This window comes from Megalobrama amblycephala, linkage group LG20 (assembly GCF_018812025.1).
Source record: "Megalobrama amblycephala isolate DHTTF-2021 linkage group LG20, ASM1881202v1, whole genome shotgun sequence".
NCBI lineage: Eukaryota > Metazoa > Chordata > Actinopteri > Cypriniformes > Xenocyprididae > Megalobrama > Megalobrama amblycephala.
Genome location: NC_063063.1, coordinates 8,931,625 through 8,953,955, shown reverse-complemented (window position 1 = coordinate 8,953,955; position 22,331 = coordinate 8,931,625). Strand labels below are relative to the sequence as shown.

The 22,331-nt window shown below is 37.4% G+C and overlaps 1 protein-coding gene across 3 annotated transcripts; it reads left to right on the top strand.

Annotated features, from left to right (window-relative positions):
- Window positions 1-1,671: 1,671 nt before the first annotated feature.
- Window positions 1,672-18,501, top strand: eif3c (eukaryotic translation initiation factor 3, subunit C). 3 transcript variants are annotated; one of them, XM_048170983.1, is made up of 23 exons: window positions 1,673-1,836; window positions 3,615-3,730; window positions 4,709-4,774; window positions 4,874-5,063; window positions 5,156-5,281; window positions 5,794-5,845; window positions 5,961-6,079; window positions 6,176-6,303; window positions 7,753-8,019; window positions 8,783-8,924; window positions 10,697-10,822; window positions 11,669-11,762; window positions 11,843-12,030; window positions 12,571-12,795; window positions 12,884-13,075; window positions 15,280-15,451; window positions 15,546-15,705; window positions 15,791-15,856; window positions 16,049-16,136; window positions 16,227-16,392; window positions 17,522-17,566; window positions 17,775-17,822; window positions 18,088-18,501. In XM_048170983.1, exons 2-23 carry the CDS (start codon window positions 3,633-3,635, stop codon window positions 18,162-18,164), a joined length of 2,835 nt encoding a protein of 944 aa, XP_048026940.1. In that variant the 5' UTR covers window positions 1,673-1,836; window positions 3,615-3,632; the 3' UTR covers window positions 18,165-18,501. The 3 variants fall into 3 exon arrangements, with proteins under 3 accessions (XP_048026942.1, XP_048026940.1, XP_048026941.1); XM_048170984.1 differs by lacking the exon at window positions 17,775-17,822; XM_048170985.1 differs by lacking the exons at window positions 17,522-17,566; window positions 17,775-17,822 and having other exon boundaries at window positions 1,672-1,836.
- The last annotated feature ends 3,830 nt before the right edge of the window (window positions 18,502-22,331 follow it).

The following is a 22,331-nucleotide window of genomic DNA, read 5'->3' as shown; positions in this document are numbered from 1 at the left end:
ATGAAGAAAAATCCTGGAATGTTTTCATCAAAAACTTGAAGGCTCTGGTATACTTCAAACAAAGTTCTTTTTCATTCGTCGTTTAGGGGTAAAATGAAGTTCGAAATGCGTGACCAGCGATATACTGTAATCGAACATCTGACACCGCCCACACTGCTGAGATCAATGGTTATGAATATGTAAATATGTGCCATGCACTTTCTTCTCAGTAACAAAATAAACACAACAAACATGAGAAAACGGCAAGCATTTATTATAGAAAGCATAAGAAAAGCGTCTGATCATAACAACATGGGTATGTTAGCATGAGCTCTGCAAAGTAGCACTCCAGTCACGTCATGTCTTCATATAGCACTTTATTCAATAGATTGCTTAAAATCAAGCAGCTTTACAGTATCAAACATGAAAAACAGTGTCAGTGCATTTCATCAGAAGCACAACTTCATTTTGTATTATAAAGTGGCTATCCAGTGTGTTCATGTTTTCACCCACGGAGCTCTTACCTCAACGAACTCTACAGATCAAATGAGTCAGAGAAGACTTCCACATGAGTGAAGGCGGAGCCTCAGCGCACACCTCCTATTACGTTATCGTCACTGACCAATGGCAGTACGAAGGTATTTTGCAACTGGAGCAAACTTTTCCTGAAAGTTTCGCTTTGGCAAGCCATTTCGAACTTCCAAAAAGAACACAAAACGAACTTCGTTTTGGCCTGATTTTGTTCGAAATGAACGTTTGGGCTCCATGAAGAAAAATCCTGGAATGTTTTCATCAAAAACCTTAATTTCTTTTCGACCGAAGAAAGAAAGACATGAACATCTTGGAATGACATGGGGGTGAGTAAATTATCAGGAAATTTTAATTTGAAAGTGAACTAATCCTTTAAAGCACCTAAGAATTCTGAAAAAAAATAATGCATTGCTGTTTCCACAAATAATTAAGCAGCGCAGCCTTTTAGAATAATAGCATTAGAAAGATTTCTGAAGGGTCAGGTAATAAAACAATTTAAAAATGAAAATAAGAAAATCATTCTGATAGTTGTGAGGTGTTTTGTGTAGTTCTGCTCCAGAACCGGAGAGAAGAAATAGTGATGACGAGTTTAAGGTTGGGACATTGTACACTGAATAAAACTCTTAAGATGATAGGAAAACACCAGACAGGATTGTGTGAAGGATGTCAAGAAGAGGAAACAGTAGAACATATAATCATGACTTGTAGGAAATATGAAGTTAATAGAGAGATGATGTGGAATAAATTGAGGGTGTTAGGGGAACAGGAGTTCACGGTAAAAGGGTTACTGAGCACGAAAGATAGGGAACAGATCAGAGTACTGATGACTTTTTTAAGAGAATCAGGGGTATTCAGTAGGATTTAAAGTTAAATTAGTAGAATGTGAGGGAGGAATTACAAAAAGGATATTAGTAGTGTATAGAGAACAGAACTAGTTATTTTGGATAATTAAAAGATTATGAATCTTTTAATAAAATGTGTTTTTTTTTTTTTTTTTTTTTGGTGTGGGTGGGGTGGGGTTAAACCTATTATCTGGTCCACACTCCGGAGCAGAAGGGGGCGGTAATGCACCAATAAGCTGGATGCCAACCGCCGTAAAACAGAAAAGAAGAAGAAGAAGACGAAGTTCTGCTCCAGGTCACTCGGTGGCGCTAGAGCACGTCAGCTGTATGTTTGGCGCGTCTCTATCGCTTCCTCTCTCTCTCTGGAAGTAGCCGACAGGGCTTTGACGCACGCCGTGCTGACAAAATTGCAAATCTGGATTCTAAACTCTACACAAAAGGGAGTTCACAAACGAGGAATCTTAGGTTTTTCAGCAGATAACAGGTGCGTTAAGTGTTTGTCATTTACGGTATCTGTCGGTTCTGTATGATTTACGTACACATGTTACCGTTAGGCCTGAATCAGCCGGTCGCGGCACGTTTTCGTCGATGTCTTCACGGTTATTAATGTAACAGCGCAGTAGTCATATATTACGAGGCACATATGTTTCCATGCACAGCAAATGACGTACTGGTTATAGTTTATTTCCATGAATGCTCCATCTTTGGTCTTCTATCAGTTGTGAACTGAGATGTTTCTGGTTATTTCATCAGCAGATGGAGCAGCTTCAGTACAGACGTCATGTGATGCGTCTCTAGATTAGAGCTTTTGTTACTTATTTATTCATTTTTGTTTAAGTAACTACACAAGGATTTTGTTTTAAACTTCCGATAAATTTTTCTGACTTATGCCATTAAGCATGTAAAGCCTGACATATGAAATAATAGTAAGAGAAATCTGTTTTCTCTGACAGTTTATTGAATCTTCAGAGAAAATAAAAATATTATGTATTTGTGTTTTGTATTAAATTTGATACAAGAGGCTACTATGGCTCATAATGTATGATACAATAAACAATATGGAGCTCACACTCAAAACACCTGTTTAGGCACAAAATGAGCAAAAATATCCAATTTGGTGCAGATGTTGATATTATTATTATTATATTATTATTATTATTATTATATGGCCAAAAAGTTGATAATTCTGGTAGCTGGTGCAAATGAGTGAAATGTGTGTGTGTGTGTGTGTGTGTGTGTGTGTGTGTGTGTGTGTGTGTATATGTATATATATATATATATATATATATATATATATATATATATATATATGTATATGTATATGTATATGTATATTAGGGCTGCACGATTGACAAAAATCAAAATTGTCGATTATTCCCTTGAAATTGTAATTGCAATTATTGAATAATGTTTTGAATAGCTTTATACCATTGTTTGAAGCAACTGTATGCCATATTTTTATATGAAAATAAACAAGCTAAAAACACTCTTCCTGAAAACGTTTGCTTTTCTATAACATTAAGCCTCAAATGTCAAAAGATATTGCAAATAAATGTTCATTGGTTTATACCTATACATTGGTTTGGATTCTTCTTTAAATAAAAAAAGTAAAAATATGCATGGTTATAATGTGCACAGTGTTATTCTTTATGCATGGTTATAATATGCATAATGTTATTCTAAAACTAAAATTAAAACAATGGGGAAAGAAACCTTAAGATAACCTGTAGAAGTAAAAACGATTACATAATTGTGGCATCCATATTTGTAATTGTGATTAGAAATTCGATTAATTGTGCAGCCCATATATATATATATATATATATATATATATATATATATATATATATATATATATATATATATATATATATATATATATATATATATATATATATATATATATATATATATATATATATATATATATATATATATATATATATATATAATATGTATGTGTGTGTGTGTGTATGTATATGCAAATTTAAGTTTTAATAATGATCTAAAGGTTATTCTTGTATTTACTTTATAAAATCAGTAAAGATTTTACAGCAGAAAGACGCATGAACCATGAGCTGGATGGATGTTTACAATTATACTAAAAGGCCTTTTATTTGCATACATTTATAAAGTATCAAATATGATACTGTAGGCTTTGTTAAAGGGTTAATTGCTTCTAAACAAAGCCTTGTAGGTTGAAACAGTATTGTTCAGTCTCTCATTTTTGTTTCCTCATCATTTCTGTATTTCTCATTTCAGTGTTAGCAGCCGTCTGTTATGTCACGTTTTTTCGCCAAATCCGACAGCGAGTCGGAGGAATCCTCGTCCGCCGATGAGATCACCCCGAAAGCGACCGGGACTACTTTCAACAAGCAGTGAGTTTGTGTTTCTGTATGGACCCTTTTCACAGACTGCGAGCTATATTTTTATTCTTTTTTTTCTTTTATTATTAACACCATACTTTGTGTTATAATTGCTGCAAGCATGTTTCTAATACATTGCCTGAGATTTGACATTTTTCTCTTTTCTGACTTCCATCTCTCTCTGTCTCTCTCTGTCTCTCTCTCTGTCTCTCTCTCTCTCTCTCTGTCTCTCTCTCTGTCTCTCTCTCTCTCTCTCTCTCTCTCTCTCTCTCTCTCTCTCTCTCTCTCTCTCTCTCTCTCTTTTTCTCTTCGGAAAGTTGTGAAAACTAGAGATTGACCTATTTTGATTTGCTGATACCGGTAACTAAAATGGCTGATAACCAATTAAATATAAATATGGAGAGGGATAGTTAAAGGGATAGTTCACCCAAAAATGAAAATTATCCCATGATTTAATCACCCTCAAGCCATCCTAGGTGTATATGACTATCTTCTTTCAGACAAACATAATCGGAGATATATTTAAAAATATCTTGTCTCTCCTAAGCATTATAACCGTGGTCAACGGGGGTGTGTTTTAAAGCTCAAAATAAATGCATCCATTCATCATTAATACAATCCATATGGCTCCAGGGGGTTAATAAAGGCCCTCTGAAGTGAAGCGATGGGTTTTTTGTAAGAAAAATATCCATATTTAAAACTTTATGAAGTAAAGTTCCCGTTCACTACTCGATAGTTCCACAAAGCAACTATTATAGGTGCAGATTAATTGGTAAAAAACATTGGTTGACTTCTAGTGGAAACACTATCATGAAACATTTTCTTTCCAATGCGCAAATAGCAATGCAAAAATCAGGTTTGTCATAGTCTCATGTTTACCCATCAGTGACAACTTCTACTTCTGAGGAGCCAGGAAATGTGAATGTGGGTCCGTTATGTGATTTAGTGGTCAGTTGTGATGCAGTAGTGACTCTGCTGGTGTCTCTTTAGGGCCCTGTTGCTGAGCGATGATGAGGAGGACACCAAAAGAGTGGTACGCAGTGCCAAGGACAAGAGGTGAGTGCGAAATATGAACTTACAACATTGGAACTCAAGAATTAAGGAGTGTTTACGCTGACCTCATTTATAAACGCTCCACTGTCCTTTGCGTTTCAGGTTTGAGGAGCTCACCAACTTTATCAAGACGATCCGCAATGCCATGAAGATCCGAGACATATCCAAATGTCTGGAGGAGTTTGAGCAGTTGTGTCGAGCGTTCATCAAAAGCAAAGCCATCGTGGACAAAGAGGGAGTGCCGCAGTTCTACATCCGCCTGCTAGCTGATCTGGAGGACTATCTCAACCAGGTCTGTAGATCATTCTGGAGCCAGCAGGAAATCTAGAGTCACATGATTAATGCTTGTTCATGAGCAGTCAACAGTGTTTGTTTTCATTATAGTTATGGGAGGACAAGGAGGGGAAGAAGAAGATGAACAAAAACAATGCGAAAGCCTTGAGCACACTGCGCCAGAAGATCCGCAAATACAACAGGGACTTTGAAACAGAGATTGCCAGCTATAAAGAGGTACTGAACTATAGCCCAAATGCTATTTGTATATGAGAATGTTTATGAATTTTTACTGGATTTCAGTGGGTCCTTAGTTCTTAAATTCACTTTGATCAAATCAAACATTTTGGTACAACAGAAGTCTTAATTATCATTTTAAGATGTCTTATATTTGGGGGCACATAAACAGCAATTGCAATCTGGACAAATGTGATTATTAAACTTTAAAGGCCATGCTTTAAATTAATGTGATTGTTGCATGTTCAAGGTCAAAGCGTGGCACTGTTGCACTTAAAGTTGTTAATTTGATTTTAAAAATTCTACAGAAATCCTGTTTATAGGTAAACCTCAAAAAAATAAGATAAAAATGTTTCTGTTGTGTCATTACTTTCTTTATGAGAATTAAGTACATTTTTCCTTAAATTGTCAGTAGTTAATTAAAAAAAAAAGTCATTTATATCATATACTTACATGTTACATGTCTTTTTTTCTTTGCTGTCAGTCTCATGTTTGCTTTGTTTTTATTGCAGAACCCTGAGCAATCAGCTGAAGAAGAGGAGGAGAAGGATGACATTGGCAGTGGTTAGCCGCCTTCTTTATTGTTGAGCTGCTGTCGATTGCCATAAAGTTATGCTTATGGTAATGGTGTGTCTCGAGTCTTCCTCATTTGCTCTTTCTTTGCTCGTGTGATGTGTAGGGTCATCCTCGGAGAGTGATGATGATGATGGTGTCACTGCCAAGAGCTTTATGAAGAAGAAGCCTCAAGAAGAGGAGAAGGCGGCACCAGAGGCCAGCAAGTTCCTCAAGGGCGCTGCTGTAAGTCCAAACTCTCCACGTTTGGCAGGCCATTTAATAAAGTCATTTTAGGGTAAATGACTGTGTGTTCACGATTCATCACTTTCTTTATGTCAGGATGAAGAGTCAGAGAGTGAAGATGATGATGAGAGTGAGCATTGGAGCTCTGATTCAGTGGGCAGCGGCAGTGAGAGTGAAGACAATGAAGGAACTGCAGCATCACTGGCTGTGGTTTTCCTCAAAAAGTATGTGCTTCAACCTTAAGCTCTTATAAGTAGGGGTGTGTGATCTGTATCGTCTTTGACGATATCGTAATTTTTGTTTTAACAATGATTTGAAATTATCAAGTATGTTGCAGAAAGCTTTCACTGTAAAAGTAGTTTGAAAGTTTTTACCGGTTTCAAACTCCAGCAAAAACTCCAAATGAACTTCAATTTGGCCTGATTTTATTCTAAATGACATCACACCAGTATACAGGGCCATTTATTTGTCTTGTATCTTGTATTTTTGTCTTGTTCGAGTGCTGTTTTTCCCGAATATTAGCATGTGAATGTCCTATTGATTTTATAAAACAGTTAAATAATCAGTAAGTTAACATTTTGAGTTGCATTTTATGCACAATATTTTCTGTTTTTGCTTTATTTTGAAATTGATTTGAATTAATCCGTTTAATGAATGTTTCAATGATTGAACAAATGAATGACTTAATGATTAACTCATAAACTTGTACGCATTTTGACCTTAAAGTCCGCTGGTACGATTTGTCACTCTAAACTACGCAAAAACCTGGTGATGCCTCTGTGCCCACGCAGTACTCAAATCAAGCAACAGCAAAAGAAGAGTTCGACCAATCGTAGCACTGGGTTCATTCCCCAGATAGCAAGTGAGGATGATAGGCCTTACGCATTTGTCAATCATTAAAAAGAGACTGCAAATCAACAGCAACACAAAATCCTGCTCGATCCCCCTTCCACTCATGCCGTTTGACTGATTCTTAAAGGATTAGTTCACTTTAAAATGAAAATTACCCCAAGCTTTACTCGCCCTCAAGCCATCCAAGGTGTATATGACTTTATTCTTTCTGATGAACACAATCGGAGTTATATTAATATCCTGACGCGTCCGAGATTTATAATGGCAGTGAACGGGATGTAACGGGAGCATGAAGCTCAAGAAAGTGCTTCCATCCATCATAAACGTACTCCACACGGCTCCGGGGGGTTAATAAAGGCCTTCTGAAATGAAGCGATGTGTTTGTGTAAAAAAAAAATACATATTTAACAAGTTATAAAGAAAAATATCTAGCTTCCACCAGACCACCTTCCGTATTCAACTTACGAAGAAAGCGCAACACCTTGTGGAGTTTCAAAACACTTATACGCCAGTTACGCTTTTTTCATAAGATTCATACAGAAGGCGATCTGGTGGAAGTGAGATTTCCCTAGATATCGTATATATATATTTCCCTTGATAAAGCTAGATATCGTGCATTCCCCCTTCCCCTACCCCTCCAACCAAAAGAGAATCGAGACACTCCTACCCCTTCATGTGAACATGCAAAACAGAGTTAACGACAAAATCCCAGACAGAATCGAGATAATTTTTTTGTCCTGTACTGTTTTTTTCTTTGTTCCTCGATGGCATCAAGTGTTTTAAACTCTTCACTGAGACTTCACAATCACTTGCCCTCACAGAACTCAAGACGGCGACAAGCAGTCCGACCGCAGGAGGGACGACAAAAAGGAAGACAGAAAGAGGAGACCCAAGAAGAAGGTAACAGAGGAGGAGGGTGAAGAAGAGGGAGAAGCAGAGGAAGGAGGATGGGAGAAGGTGAAGGGCGGCGTGCCGCTTGTGAAGGAGAAGCCCAAGATGTTCGCCAAAGGCACGGAGATCAATACTGCTGTGGTGATCAAGAAACTCAACGAGATCCTGCAGGCCAGAGGAAAGAAAGGAACAGACAGGTATGAAACATCATCAGTCTTTTGATGAGTGCAGCTGCTAGACCCTTGTGACAGTGTCCACGTCAGTAATATTTATATATTTAAAAAAATCATATAATTTGATATTTTTTTATGTGGACGGCAAGGTTTTCAGATGGTAGGACCACCCAGTATTCATGATTACATTAAACTTCATAAAACTACTTTTTTTTGGAAAAATTGTTATTTATACATCGTGTATTCAAGAGTCACTACTTGAAAATAGAATGTTTAAAATTGTTTTTGTTTTATTTTTTTAATATATACACTACCATTCAAAAGTATGAGGGCCAGTAAGTTTAATTACATTTAAAGTAACCATTTTTCTATATTAACATATTTTAATCATTTATTCCTGTGATCAAAGCTGAATTTTCAGCGTCTTCAGTGTCACATGATCCTTCAGAAATCATTCTGATATGCTGATTTGCTGCTCAAGAAACTTTTCTTATTATCAATGTTGAAAACCGTTGTGCTGCTTTGTATTTTTGTAGAAACCGTGATCCATATATCCTTGAGATTCTTTTAATAGAAAGTTCAAAGAATAGCTTTAATTTGAAATGGAAGTCTTTTGTAACATTACAAATGATTTACTGTCACTTCTGATTAATTTACTTGTCCTTGTCTTTCTGAGCCCAAACTTTTGAAAGGTAGTTTACTGTAGCTGCTCAGCTTGTCATTTTGACATGGTAAATATGAACAGGCAAAAACATAACAAAAATGTGTTTATTCCCTTGTCATGCAGAGCTGCTCAGATCGAGCTCCTTCACTCTCTGGCTGGCATCTCTAATGAGAATAACCTCGGTGAAGGCATCCTTGTCAAGATTAAGTTCAACATCATTGCCTCCCTATACGACTACAACCCCAACCTGGCCGCCTTCATGAAGGTGAGAAGATCACTGTATTACATTCATCAAGCATTTTCAGCTTAAAAAGGACCTATTATGCTTTTTTTTTGCATTTTCAACTTATGTTGCTATTTGAGCTTGAAAATGATTTGCAAAGGTACAAAGCACACCCTATATCAGTGTGCACTGTTTCTGAACTCCCTGAAACGCCTCCATTGTAGTCTTGAGTTTTCTTCCGGGAATGAACATGTCACAATATTCCTCATTTAAATAATTCCCACCCGAGGTATATGCAAAATAAACGGCCGTGGTATTTCTTTAATATGCTGGAAGATGTTGACCAATCACAACACACTGTTCCAACTGACCAATCACAGTGCACTGAGCTTTTAGGATGGATGAGCTTCATAGAGACAGGAACTAAACAGAGCATTAGTGCTGCAAAATATGTGAAAAATGTGTTTTTTCAATATTCAAGCATGCAAACCTATTCTAATAGACCCCAAAACAAAAGCAAGACTTTTAATAGGTCCACTTTAAGGCTATAATACAATACATGACTTTCAGAATTGAAACAGATTTGTAAACACTAGGCATCATGCACTTGCTGGCTTTGAATATTGTTACAGAGAAAAGCTGGGCCTCATATGCTAAATGACTGAGAATCACACATTAACAGACTCTAACAGAAGTAATTCAGAAAATGACAAACTCGTGCAGAAACATGCACCTCATTAGCAGACACATGGCAGATGAAAACAATGCCCAAAATATCTAACATGTTTAAAATCATCTGACTGGACAATAGGGCTGGACGATTAATCGAAAAGTAACCGAAACCGAAATTCAGAACCTCTAACCGATATAATTTTCCCATGTCGGTTATTTCGTTTTTTTAATCCTGTTAATACTTTCCCCTTAAAAACATTACCGCATGTGTAGCCACATGACTCCGCCCCGTCCAGTCAGTGGCATAAAAACAAAACACATAGTGATGCCGCGCGAGCGGTGAGCCTTGCATCTTCACTAAACTTTGTCAGTTGTATTTGTTTTAAGGTTTGTACATTCAAGCGATTAGACGATCATGTGTATTATTATTCCGAGCTACCGCGCTCGCGCAGCTGCAGTGTGGCACAAACACTCATACAAACAGCTGCGCAAAATGTGAAGATCGCGCACACAGAGAGGAAAGCAGAAACTAGTCAGCGCTGTCCTGTGATTTATCACTAAAGGAGCTTAGAAACTCAAAACTTCTTATAGCATATATTGTCTACTTTTGGAGTAACCATTTACAACCCACAGCTTCACAATGAACAGAGAGACGGTATGACTAATTCACACGCAATCACTTGTACTGGTACTGTTCTAATTTATCTTTATCTGATTTACAACGAACAGAAATCTGTAAGAAATGTTATGAAGCATAGATAAAATAACTGCTGAAAGTGAGCTGTTATGTCAGATCACTCTTTAAATAGGAAAAAAATATCCCACCTTTTAATAGTCAATCATATTTACAGTACAAACCTTGTCAGTGAACTATGAGGGCAAAAAAAATAAATAAATAAATAATCGTTTATTAATCGTAATCGAGGTAAAATGTTCAATTAATCGAGGTTTTGATTTTAGGCCATAATCGTCCAGCCCTACTGGACAATCATATTCTAAAAATCTGAGTGTGTGTTTATCATGCACTATATGATTTTCTGTGAAATTTGCCCAAAATCTGCCCAGACTGCAAATTGGCAAGAATGTGTGCAAAAGCTGTTTATTCCAGCCTTTACATGATGCCCTTTTTCACCCTCCTTTAGGCGGATATGTGGAAGAAGTGTCTGGACTGCATCGATGAGCTGCTGGACATCCTGTTCAACAACAACAACATCTTCATCGGAGAAAACATTGCAGAGGACAGCGAGAACCTGGCCGTTTCTGACCAGGTTAATATTACGTCACATGAACAGCATTTCATGCTAACTTTTGATCAGTTACAAGTGTAAAGGTGTGATCACATCTACCATTTTCTCTGTGATATTTTGGCTGGCGAAATCCAGTCATTTCAATAGGAATCAATACAACTGGAAGTATGACTGCACAATTTAGGGAAAAAAATCTATTTTTAATCTTTTTTTTTTTTCCTCTTCTGATGATAAAAAAAAAAAAAATGTAAATGCAAATTTAAAAAAAATGCGCAATTAGGCCAAAATTGTGAGATTAAATATATTAATATGGCAATAAAATAATAAATATTATAATAGTAATTATTATTTATATTAATATTAAATAAAAATATATAAAATTAATAAATAAAAACAAAAGAAATTTTACTATATTAATATTTCACTGTAAAACAAAAAAATCAAGTATAGTATAATTTTATTTTACATTTACATTATAGCTGTAAATTACAATACTAGTATTTATGGCTCTCTTAATTTCTTCATTTTTGAACTTTAACCCGTTGCAAACTTTTAAATCTCAGCATTTGCGGTTTGATGATTGCACTTAGCCGTGTCGCAATTTCGGTTTTATTTTGATTAATTTTGCAGCCCTAATTGGGAGTTTCATGTTAGGGAGAAACATTTCCCCTCTCAAATTTCACTCGTTCATATTGGTCACACGAATTCACCATGTTGACCAACAGAAAGCTGCTTGGTTTGAAAGTGACTTCTGTGAGAGCAGTGCTTCATACTTCGCTACACTATTGACAATGAACCTTTTTTGCCTGTGAAATTTAGTTAATGTGACTGTTAAGGCTGTTTATTAACACTTTCTCCTCTCTTCAGCCGTTCCGTGTGCGTGGCTGTATTCTGACTCTGGTGGAGCGGATGGATGAAGAGTTCACCAAAATCATGCAGAACACAGACCCTCACTCTCAGGGTGAGTAAAGACAGATTTCGACCTTTAAGCTCATTAGGACGGCATGTGTTGTGATAACGCTTCCTCTCACACTCTTGCAGAGTATGTTGATAACCTGAAGGACGAGGGCCGTGTGTGTGGCATCATTGACCGCCTGCTGCAGTATCTGGAGACTAAAGGCAGCACAGAGGAAGTGTGTCGCGTCTACCTGCGCAGAATCATGCACACGTACTACAAGTTCGACTACAAAGCCCACCGTCGCAGCCTGGGCCTGCAGGGAGAGACAAAGGTGAGTGTCTCAGCACTGATGTAGAGAGATTCTTTGTGGGACCAGTAGGAGTGTGCAATATGCAGCGTCTACGATTAATTTCATAATTGTTGTTTTAACAACGTGGAAGCTGACATTGTCAAGTGTCACTCAAAACACTGTGTGATGTAGCCTAGTAGAATGCAGTTGAAATGACCCTGCAATTCAAGAGATGGCATGAAAAATGCCCCTGAATGAGTTTTCATCTGATATTTCTGTGATATCCACCTTGTTTTTAATGTAAGAGCATGTATTGACATTTGCAAGTTGTGTAAGGCTTCTGAAACCATTCGCTTCCATGTTACATGTACAAAAGGAGTCCGTTATGCTGCTTTTTATTCTCTATTCTAGTATGCAGTTCCGAATTCAGCAACTTGCTTTGTTCCTTTAATGAATCAGGTGTTTGAACTAATAGGTTGAATAAATGACAGTGACATCTTTTCATTTTGTGTGGTTACAGCATTTACCCGCTAACTGGACCACTCGTTTACACTCCTAACCTTTGGCTTCTTTGTCCATTAGTCCGAGCAGGATCAGGAGGAGAGCGAGGGAGAGGACAGTGCTATAATCATGGACCGTTTGTGTAAGTTTATCTACGCCAAAGATCGCACGGACCGTATCCGTACCTGCGCCATCCTGTGCCACATCTACCATCATGCCCTGCACAGCCGCTGGTACCAGGCCAGAGACCTCATGCTCATGAGCCACCTACAAGACAACATCCAGCATGCCGACCCTCCTGTCCAGGTTCATACACACTTTGTATCTGAAGAACAGTTGGTTGGTGTGATTTGAGGTGGTTTCCTTGCTGAACTTTTCTTTTCTTTTCTCTTAGATCCTGTACAACAGGACCATGGTGCAGCTGGGCATCTGTGCTTTCCGTCAGGGCATGATTAAAGACGCCCACAATGCCCTTCTGGACATCCAGTCCAGCGGCAGAGCCAAGGAGCTGCTGGGACAGGGACTCCTCATGAGGAACATGCAGGAGAGAAATGCTGAGCAGGAGAAGATCGAGAAGAGGCGACAGGTACATCACACCTGTCAGGCGGTTCTGACAGTTTACTCTTTTAAAATCAATCATCACAGTGGCTTATGTTCAATATATGATTTAATTTTTTAACTTTGATGCCTGAAATTTATTTATTTTTTAGTAGCATTTGTAAGGGGTTCTATAAGGGCTGTAATAGAGCTGCACGGTTCTGGATAAATTGAGAATCACAATTTTTTTTTTTTTTTTGTTTCAAACAGAGATGATTGAATGAATTTTGATAGCTTCTGTAGACATCAGTGTTTATATCTGAACTATACATGCTTATTCCAGTTCTTCTGTGATAATATCAATATTTGCAACACAGAAATAACGATACTGTGTGGTTGAAAAGAGGCTGTTTCATACCTATACATGACAACTGCTTTCTCTGGCTCAGCGGCAGCGCCGACGCATATTTGAATGTTCCGGTGTGATTTTGTCAAAAGTTTATTAGACACGGGCGAATCATTGTCATTTAGAAATGAGGCAGAATCAAGATTGTGATCTTTTAAAGATTAATCGTGCAGCTCTAGGCTGTAATAAATTGTTCTCAAGACAGATTTATTCAAACATTAAATTTTGAAGACATCGAATCAAGAGCTTGTAAATCAAATCAGTTTGTGAAACCTGTCAGAAACCGGCAGCTCTTGGTTCTGTAGAGAAAGATTGGTCAGTACTGAAATCTAGTAGCTTTAGTAGGAAGTTGCTCTCTGGTTGTGGTTGATATTATGAACATAATACATTATCTACCAGTTTGCCTGCTTAACAAAACCACAACACTGATCTAAAAATGCAAAACACTTGAAGTATACATTTATGAAGTACTTAAAGGTGCCGTAGAACGTGTTTTCAAAAGATGTAATATAAGTCTAAGGTGTCCCCTGAATGTGTCTGAAGTTTCAGCTCACAATACCCCATAGATTTTTTTTTTTAAATTCATTTTTTTAACTGCCTATTTTGGGGCATCATTAAATATGCACCGATTCAGCCTGCGGCCCCTTTAATTTCTCGCACTCCCCGCCCCCGAGCTCGCGACTGCCTTAAACAGCATAAACAAAGTTCACACAGCTAATATAACCCTCAAAATGGATCTTTACAAAGTGTTCATCATGCAACATGTCTAATCGCGCAAGTATGGTATTTATTTGGATTTTTACATTTGATTCTGAATGAGTTTGATGGTGCTCCGTGGCTAAAGCTAACATTACACACTGTTGGAGAGATTTATAAAGAATGAAGTTGTATTTATGAATTATACAGACTGCAAGTGTTTAAAAAATGAAAATAACGACGGCTCTTGTCTCCGTGAATACAGTAATAAACGATGGTAACTTTAACCACATTTAACAGTACATTAGCAACATGCTAATGAAACATTTAGAAAGACAATTTACAAATATCATTAAAAATATCATGGATCATGTCAGTTATTATTGGTCCATCTGCCATTTTTCGCTGTTTTCCTTGCTTGCTTACCTAGTCTGATGATTCAGCTGTGCACAGATCCAGACGTCCTGCCCTTGTGTAATGCCTTGAACATGAGCTGGCATATGCAAATATTGGGGTCGTACATATTAATGATCCCGACTGTTACGTAACAGTCGGTGTTATGTTGAGATTCGCCTGTTCTTCGGAGGTCTTTTAAACAAATGAGATTTACATAAGGAGGAGGAAACAATGGAGTTTGAGACTCACTGTATGTCATTTCCATGTACTGAACTCTTGTTATTCAACTATGCCAAGGTAAATTCAATTTTTAATTCTAGGGCACCTTTAATGTCCACATTCCATTATAACCAAACTTTTTCTTCTTTTAGAATGTAATTAAACTCATCAAAATACTCAAACTTGATTGATATATGATTACCAATATCATTCATCCCTAATTTTGATGCTTGTAGCTAGGTATATTTGACTAAATGGAGGTTATGTTGGAGGTTGTTTGTACATCGATATATTCAGGCTTCAAAAATTGCCTAAAAACTTTGCATAATAGTAATAAGCAATTTTAACCAAAAAGACACATATGAGAGATCATAAGATGATCATAAGAGATTTAATTGAGGTTTTATTCACAAAAATTCACCAGTACACATACATAGAGCACATCAAATATGGTAAACGCATATGAGGGTTACCAAATAATGGTAGTTTTCATCATTGGATGATCTATCACTTTAATGTTTGTCATTGTCGTTTAGGTGCCGTTCCACATGCACATTAATCTGGAGCTCTTGGAGTGTGTGTACCTGGTGTCAGCCATGCTGCTAGAGATCCCTTACATGGCGGCCCATGAGTTTGATGCCCGTCGCAGGATGATCAGCAAACAGTTCCACCACCAGCTGAGGGTGGGCGAGAGACAGCCACTGCTGGGTGAGTGAGAGAAAGAAAGGAGGCGAGATGGGAGATACAAATCAGCTTTTATTCTCAGTAATATGAATGACCTCTCTTTCCATGTCCTCTTCAGGTCCTCCCGAGAGCATGAGGGAGCACGTCGTGGCCGCCAGCAAGGCCATGAAGATGGGAGACTGGAGAACGTGCCATTCCTTCATCATCAATGAGAAGATGAACAGCAAAGTGTGGGATCTGTTCCCAGAAACCCAGTGTGTGCGGGAAATGCTCGTCAGGTACAGAAATGATGCTTGACATCATTTTAGGATCATTTACATTTAAATTCAATTAACTTTTTCGTTGTGTTTTTTGAACCTACAGGAAGATCCAGGAGGAGTCGCTGCGCACTTACCTTTTCACCTACAGTAGTGTGTATGACTCGATCAGGTACATGTGATCAACACACTGCCTAGTGCTATATTCAGGGCCAGAATTTGGGTGCATAATTTAAAAAAATAATAATAATTTACTAAAAATGTCAGCATTTTTATTTCTGGCTGAACTGTCCTTTTGAATGTTTTAAATGGACCCCAGTGATTTTTGCAGCTCTTCATCACTTTCTTTCCCTCTGTTCTACAGTATGGAAACTCTGTCAGAGATGTTTGAGTTGGAGTTACCCACAGTGCACAGCATTATAAGCAAGATGATCATCAATGAAGAACTCATGGTAAAAGAAAAACAGTCCGTTTTACCCTAACTATTCCATCCTCTATCTATACTGGCAACTTCATTTGTCTCTTCTCTGTAATTTGCTTAGGCATCACTAGACCAGCCGACCCAGACGGTGGTGATGCACAGGACAGAGCCCACATCCCTGCAGAATATGGCCCTGCAGCTGGCCGAGAAACTGGGCGGCTTGGTGGAGAACAATGAACGTGTGTTCGACCTCAAACAGGGCGTCTATGGAGGCTACTTCAACAGAGGTACATGATATACTGATGTTAGAAAAACAAGACTTGATTAAAGATCACTTTCATATCAAGATCAGTTATTAAATCATTTCATATATTAGTTTTGTAAATGTAATTAGGTCTAAGGTGTCCCCTGAATGTGTCTGTGAAGTTTCAGCTCAAAATACCCCATAGTTTTTTTTTTTTTATTAATTTTTTTAACTGCCTATTTTGGGGCATCATTAAATATGTGCCGATTCAGGCTGCAGCCCCTTTAAATGCTCACGCTCCCCGCCCCATGCTCGCGACTCTATAATACAGTGCATAAACAAAGTTCACACAGCTAATATAACCCTCAAAATGGATCTTTATAAAGTGTTCGTCATGCAGCATATCAGATCATATGAGTATTGTATTTATTTGGATGTTTACATTTGATTCTGAATGAGTTTGATAGTGCTCTGTGGCTAAAACTAACATTACACACTGTTGGAGAGATTTATAAAGAATGAAGTTGTGGTTATGAATTATACAGACTGCAAGTGTTTAATAATGAAAATAACGACAGCTCTTGTCTCCGTGAATACAGTAAGAAACGATGGTAACTTTAACCACATTTAACAGTACATTAGCAACATGCTAACAAAACATTTAGAAAGACAATTTACAAATATCACTAAAAATATCATGTTATCATGGATCATGTCAGTTATTATTGCTCCATCTGCCATTTTTCGCTATTGTTCTTGCTTGCTTACCTAGTCTGATGATTCAGCTGTGCACAGATCCAGACGTTAATACTGCCTTGCCTTGAACATGAGCTGGTATATGCAAATATTGGGGGCGTACATATTGATGATCCCGACTGCGATTATAATGGGATTTTGCAGTATGGCAATATTGCAATTAAACGTTACCTCATGTAAAATCAAATATTTCGATCAAACTAATGCAGTTAACACGAATGAAGAGTGGTTTACACAACTTCATTAAAAATTCAGTATAAACAGTAATGTAATAAAATTATTTGAAGACTGGATAGAAATGGCTGCTGAAAATTCAGCTTTGCCATCACAGAAATAAAATATATTTTAAAATATATTAATATATATATATCCCACCATAATTTCACATGACTTAAACCTCTCTTTCTCTCACACAGATCAGAAAGGTGGTTACCAACAGAAGCAAGGCTACCAGAGAGGAGGTAATCATTTCCGCAGTCATCTGAACACACGACCATGATAGAGTATATGACAATCCATACACACTCAGTTTGTACCCTTGTGTGCTCGTCGCTTGTGGTCACTTGATGCGGCTGCTGTGAAATGTTGCTACAAAAGTGTGTGTTGAAGTGCTTTGTGTGGGTGAAAGTGCTTGTCCGCCTGTGTCTCTAAACACTTTTCACTATGCAGCTCCAGACCAGAGGGGAGGTTACCAACAGAAGCAAGGTTACCAACGAGGTGGTTATGAACACGTTAAATCATTCATTCATCTCTTCATCTTACTCACCCGTTTCTCACTCATTTCTACTTTTACCAATGAATGCAGTGGCAACTCTCCATCTGGTTGTTCAAAGGCCCTCTTCACTTTTTCTTGCTCACTGTCTCGTTCTTTCTTGACAACCTCAAAACAGCTTCAGTGTCTTGATATGAACAGGAAATGCCGCATGTATGACTTCTGAAGTCCAATATCGCCGTCTCTTTCTGTTCTCTGTCACTGCTATAGATCAGAAAGGTGGTTACCAGCAGAAACAGAACTACCAGCGAGGAGGATACAGGAACCAGAACCAGAGCTCATACTGATCCCAGCGCGGCCTGTTCAAACACGGCTTCATTCCAGAACCAGACTGCAGGTTCCTCTGCTTATCCAGCCACCAACTCCAGATCTGTTTCAATACATCAGCCTTACCCTCTGTTTTGCAGTGCTTTAGTTGCAGATAACACCAAAACATATAAGCTCAATTTTATTGTTAATGCATAAAATGGCACCACAGTTAGCATGTTTATCTATAATTTGAGTTTACAGTGTCGAGGGTCCTGGACTAGCAGTTGTGGAGATAATATAGTTGGCAGGGAAGAAATATCAAGTTTTTTGTGTTACAACCTGGTGAATTAATAAAGATTATTCAGTCAAAATGAAGTAGAGTTTCCATCAGTCATTTGTGTGAAGGTTTCAAACATTTCCTCCTCATGCACAGGTTTATTGTAACAATATTTTCATGTTCTTTAGCATGCTGAATTAAGGTGTAATTCAGCTAAATTAATTTCTGTAAAAACTCGCGTGCAAAAACGTTTAGCTGTGTGTGTGTGTGTGTGTGTGTGTGTGTGTGTGTGTGTGTGTGTACATATATACACATACATACATACAGGTGCTGGTCATATAATTAGAATATCATCAAAAAGTTGATTTATTTCACTAATTCCATTCAAAAAGTGAAACTTGTATATTATATTCATTCATTACACACAGACTGATATATTTCAAATTTTATTTCTTTTCATTTTGATGATTATAACTGACAACTAAGGAAAATCCCAAATTCAGTATCTCAGAAAATTAGAATATTACTTAAGACCAATACAAACAAAGGATTTTTAGAAATCTTGGCCAACTGAAAAGTATGAACATGAAAAGTATGAGCATGTACAGCACTCAATACTTAGTTGGGGCTCCTTTTGCCTGAATTACTGCAGCGATGCGGCGTGGCATGGAGTCGATCAGTCTGTGGCACTGCTCAGGTGTTATGAGAGCCCAGGTTGCTCTGATAGTGGCCTTCAGCTCTTCTACATTGTTGGGTCTGGCATATCGCATCTTCCTCTTCACAATACCCCATAGATTTTCTATGGGGTTAAGGTCAGGTGAGTTTGCTGGCCAATTAAGAACAGGGATACCATGGTCCTTAAACCAGGTACTTATAGCTTTGGCACTGTGTGCAGGTGCCAAGTCCTGTTGGAAAATGAAATCTGCATCTCCATAAAGTTGGTCAGCAGCAGGAAGCATGAAGTGCTCTAAAACTTCCTGGTATACGGCTGTGTTGACCTTGGACCTCAGAAAACACAGTGGACCAACACCAGCAGATGACATGGCACCCCAAACCATCACTGACTGTGGAAACTTTACACTGGACCTCAAGCAATGTGGATTGTGTGCCTCTCCTCTCTTCCTCCAGACTCTGGGACCGTGATTTCCAAAGGAAATGCAAAATTTACTCTCATCAGAGAACATAGCCACTCAGCAGCAGTCCAGTCCTTTTTGTCTTTAGCCCAGGTGAGACGCTTCTGACGCTGTCTGTTGTTCAAGAGTGGCTTGACACAAGGAATGCGACAGCTGAAACCCATGTCTTGCATACATCTGTGCGTAGTGGTTCTTGAAGCACTGACTCCAGCTGCAGTCCACTCTTTGTGAATCTCCCCCACATTTTTGAATGGGTTTTGTTTCACAATCCTCTCCAGGGTGCGGTTATCCCTATTGCTTGTACACTTTTTTTCTACCACATCTTTTACTTCCCTTCGCCTCTCTATTAATGTGCTTGGACACAGAGCTCTGTGAACAGCCAGCCTCTTTTGCAGTGACCTTTTGTATCTTGTCCTCCTTGTGCAAGGTGTCAGTGGTCGTCTTTTGGACAATGATTGTGTATCCTACAGAACTAGACTGAAAGACCATTTAAAGGCCTTTGCAGGTGTTTTGAGTAAATTAGCTGATTAGAGTGTGGCACCAGGTGTCTTCAATATTGAACCTTTTCACGATATTCTAATTTTCTGAGATACTGAATTTGGGATTTTCCTTAGTTGTCAGTTATCATCAAAATGAAAAGAAATAAACATATGAAATATATCAGTCTGTGTGTAATGAATGAATATAATATACAAGTTTCACTTTTTGAATGGAATTAGTGAAATAAATCAACTTTATGATATTCTAATTATATGACCAGCACCTGTATATATTATACACAGACTTCGCTTTCAAGCCAAGCAGTGGCTTGAAAACTTGCAAAATCGTACATGTGAAATTTCAAATCACGTGGATTTGCTGTTGAAATGGCTGGATTTCGCATACAAAAATTCACCAAACAATGGCATACACAATCATCTTGTGTACGGTTTCAGCACTGAGCCCATTTTGTGGTGTAGAATATGGTGAAAATGATCTGTAAACCTGTTTAACATGTTCATTTGCAATATGCTTTGATGAAGCAAACATGAAGTAATGGAACAAACTACTCAAATATTGCTTTAAAAAGTCACCTTTCAGTCTTAATGCTATGGAGGCCCATTTCTGCGTTTAAAAAAAAAAAGCTTTTGTAAATCATAATTGACATACTAAGTCATATTTATGAGATGAATATCATAATTATGACAGTCATTCAAGTTGAAATTGACAATTATAACAAAAAATCGAAATTGATGAAATTTACATCATAATTTTGACTTTTTTGTCTCGATTTCAACTTTTAATCTCATAATGAACTTTGTATGTCATAATTTCAACTTTATCTCATTATTTTAGGCACATTCACGCCATGCTGTAATTACAACATTTCAACTTGTAAAAAGTGTTCGCATCCTGGTAGAGCTCATAATTACAACTTATAAACTGGGAATTTTAAATGTACCTGCTTGTACCACGTGACCGCTGCAGATTCATATACACATTTTGATACTGTTGCCATAGAAACCCGTTGTCATATCAAAATTACAGTATTGCATGCCTTGAAATGCAGAAAAATGTCAATTTTTACTCATAGTTTTTAGTTTATTTCATAATTATGATTTGTCTTAATTATGACTTTATATGTTATATGTAGTATGTAATATTTTTGTGTCAATTTTACTTTAAAAAAAAAAAAAAAAAACGCAGTAAAGGCCCATTAACACCAAGAATAACTGTTTTAACGTCAACACAAATGCACAACGTTCTGTTTATTACACACACTATTACGTAAATTAAAGTCACTAAAGTCACCTGTCTCTTTAAATGTTCAAGCTCTTTAGAGTTGGTGGATTCTGATTGGCTGTCAATACATAATTAAGAATACATAATAATGTGTTAGGCTTACACTGCAAGTAACAAAACCAAAACAGAATCAAATAATTACACAATTATTTGTATGATAATGGTGATCATAAATCCATGATCGTGGCAGGTATAGTGGGAAATCTGTTTTTTGAAAGCAGGTGTTCGAACAAAACACATTTTCTGTGTATAACACACTATCCCACACAAAACCCACAGACCTTCACTGATCTACAAGCTCTTGACCTATATAAACATTTACTAAATGCTGTTAAGCCATATGATGAGCCATTTTAAGCCAATGAAGAAGACCGTAAGCACAGTGACCACTAAACAAAATATAACTAATGGAACACATCTCAAAGGTCAAATGAATTCATTTTGCAGAAGAAAAAGTCTGTAAAACATTATTTACGGACAGTGCTTCCAACTTGTTACAGAAAGTTTGATTACAGTCATATTAATATAATGCTGGTAATACAAAGAGTGGATCGATGTTAAAGTCTCATTGCATTTGAAACCACTGAAACAGTGTGATGTCAGACGCAGCTTTTTGTTTTTTTCTAAATGTTTCAGAGTAACTGAAAAGTTGAAGGGAGTTTGGAGTCAATTTTGACTCTTGTTTGTTAGTATTGACTGTTCAGGACAAAGTCTAGCACAGTCTTCTGTCCATTACATCACTCTGCTGAACACCAGCGTCTCCTTCCCAAGATCCAAGGTCAGTCTGACATCTGCTCAGTTCCCTTGCTTATCATTTTTGCTGCACTTTTTGGCATCTTTTTTTTTTTTTTTTTTTTTTTTTTTAACGTTTCCTAAAAATTATGCAGTTGTTAAATTAATAAATATCAATGCTTTTTTGAAATATTACCTATGCCGTGACTTCAAAGTGGTTATTAACCAGCAAGTATATCAGTGTGGTTCCAAATTCAAAGTGTACCAAATTTGGTTTAAAA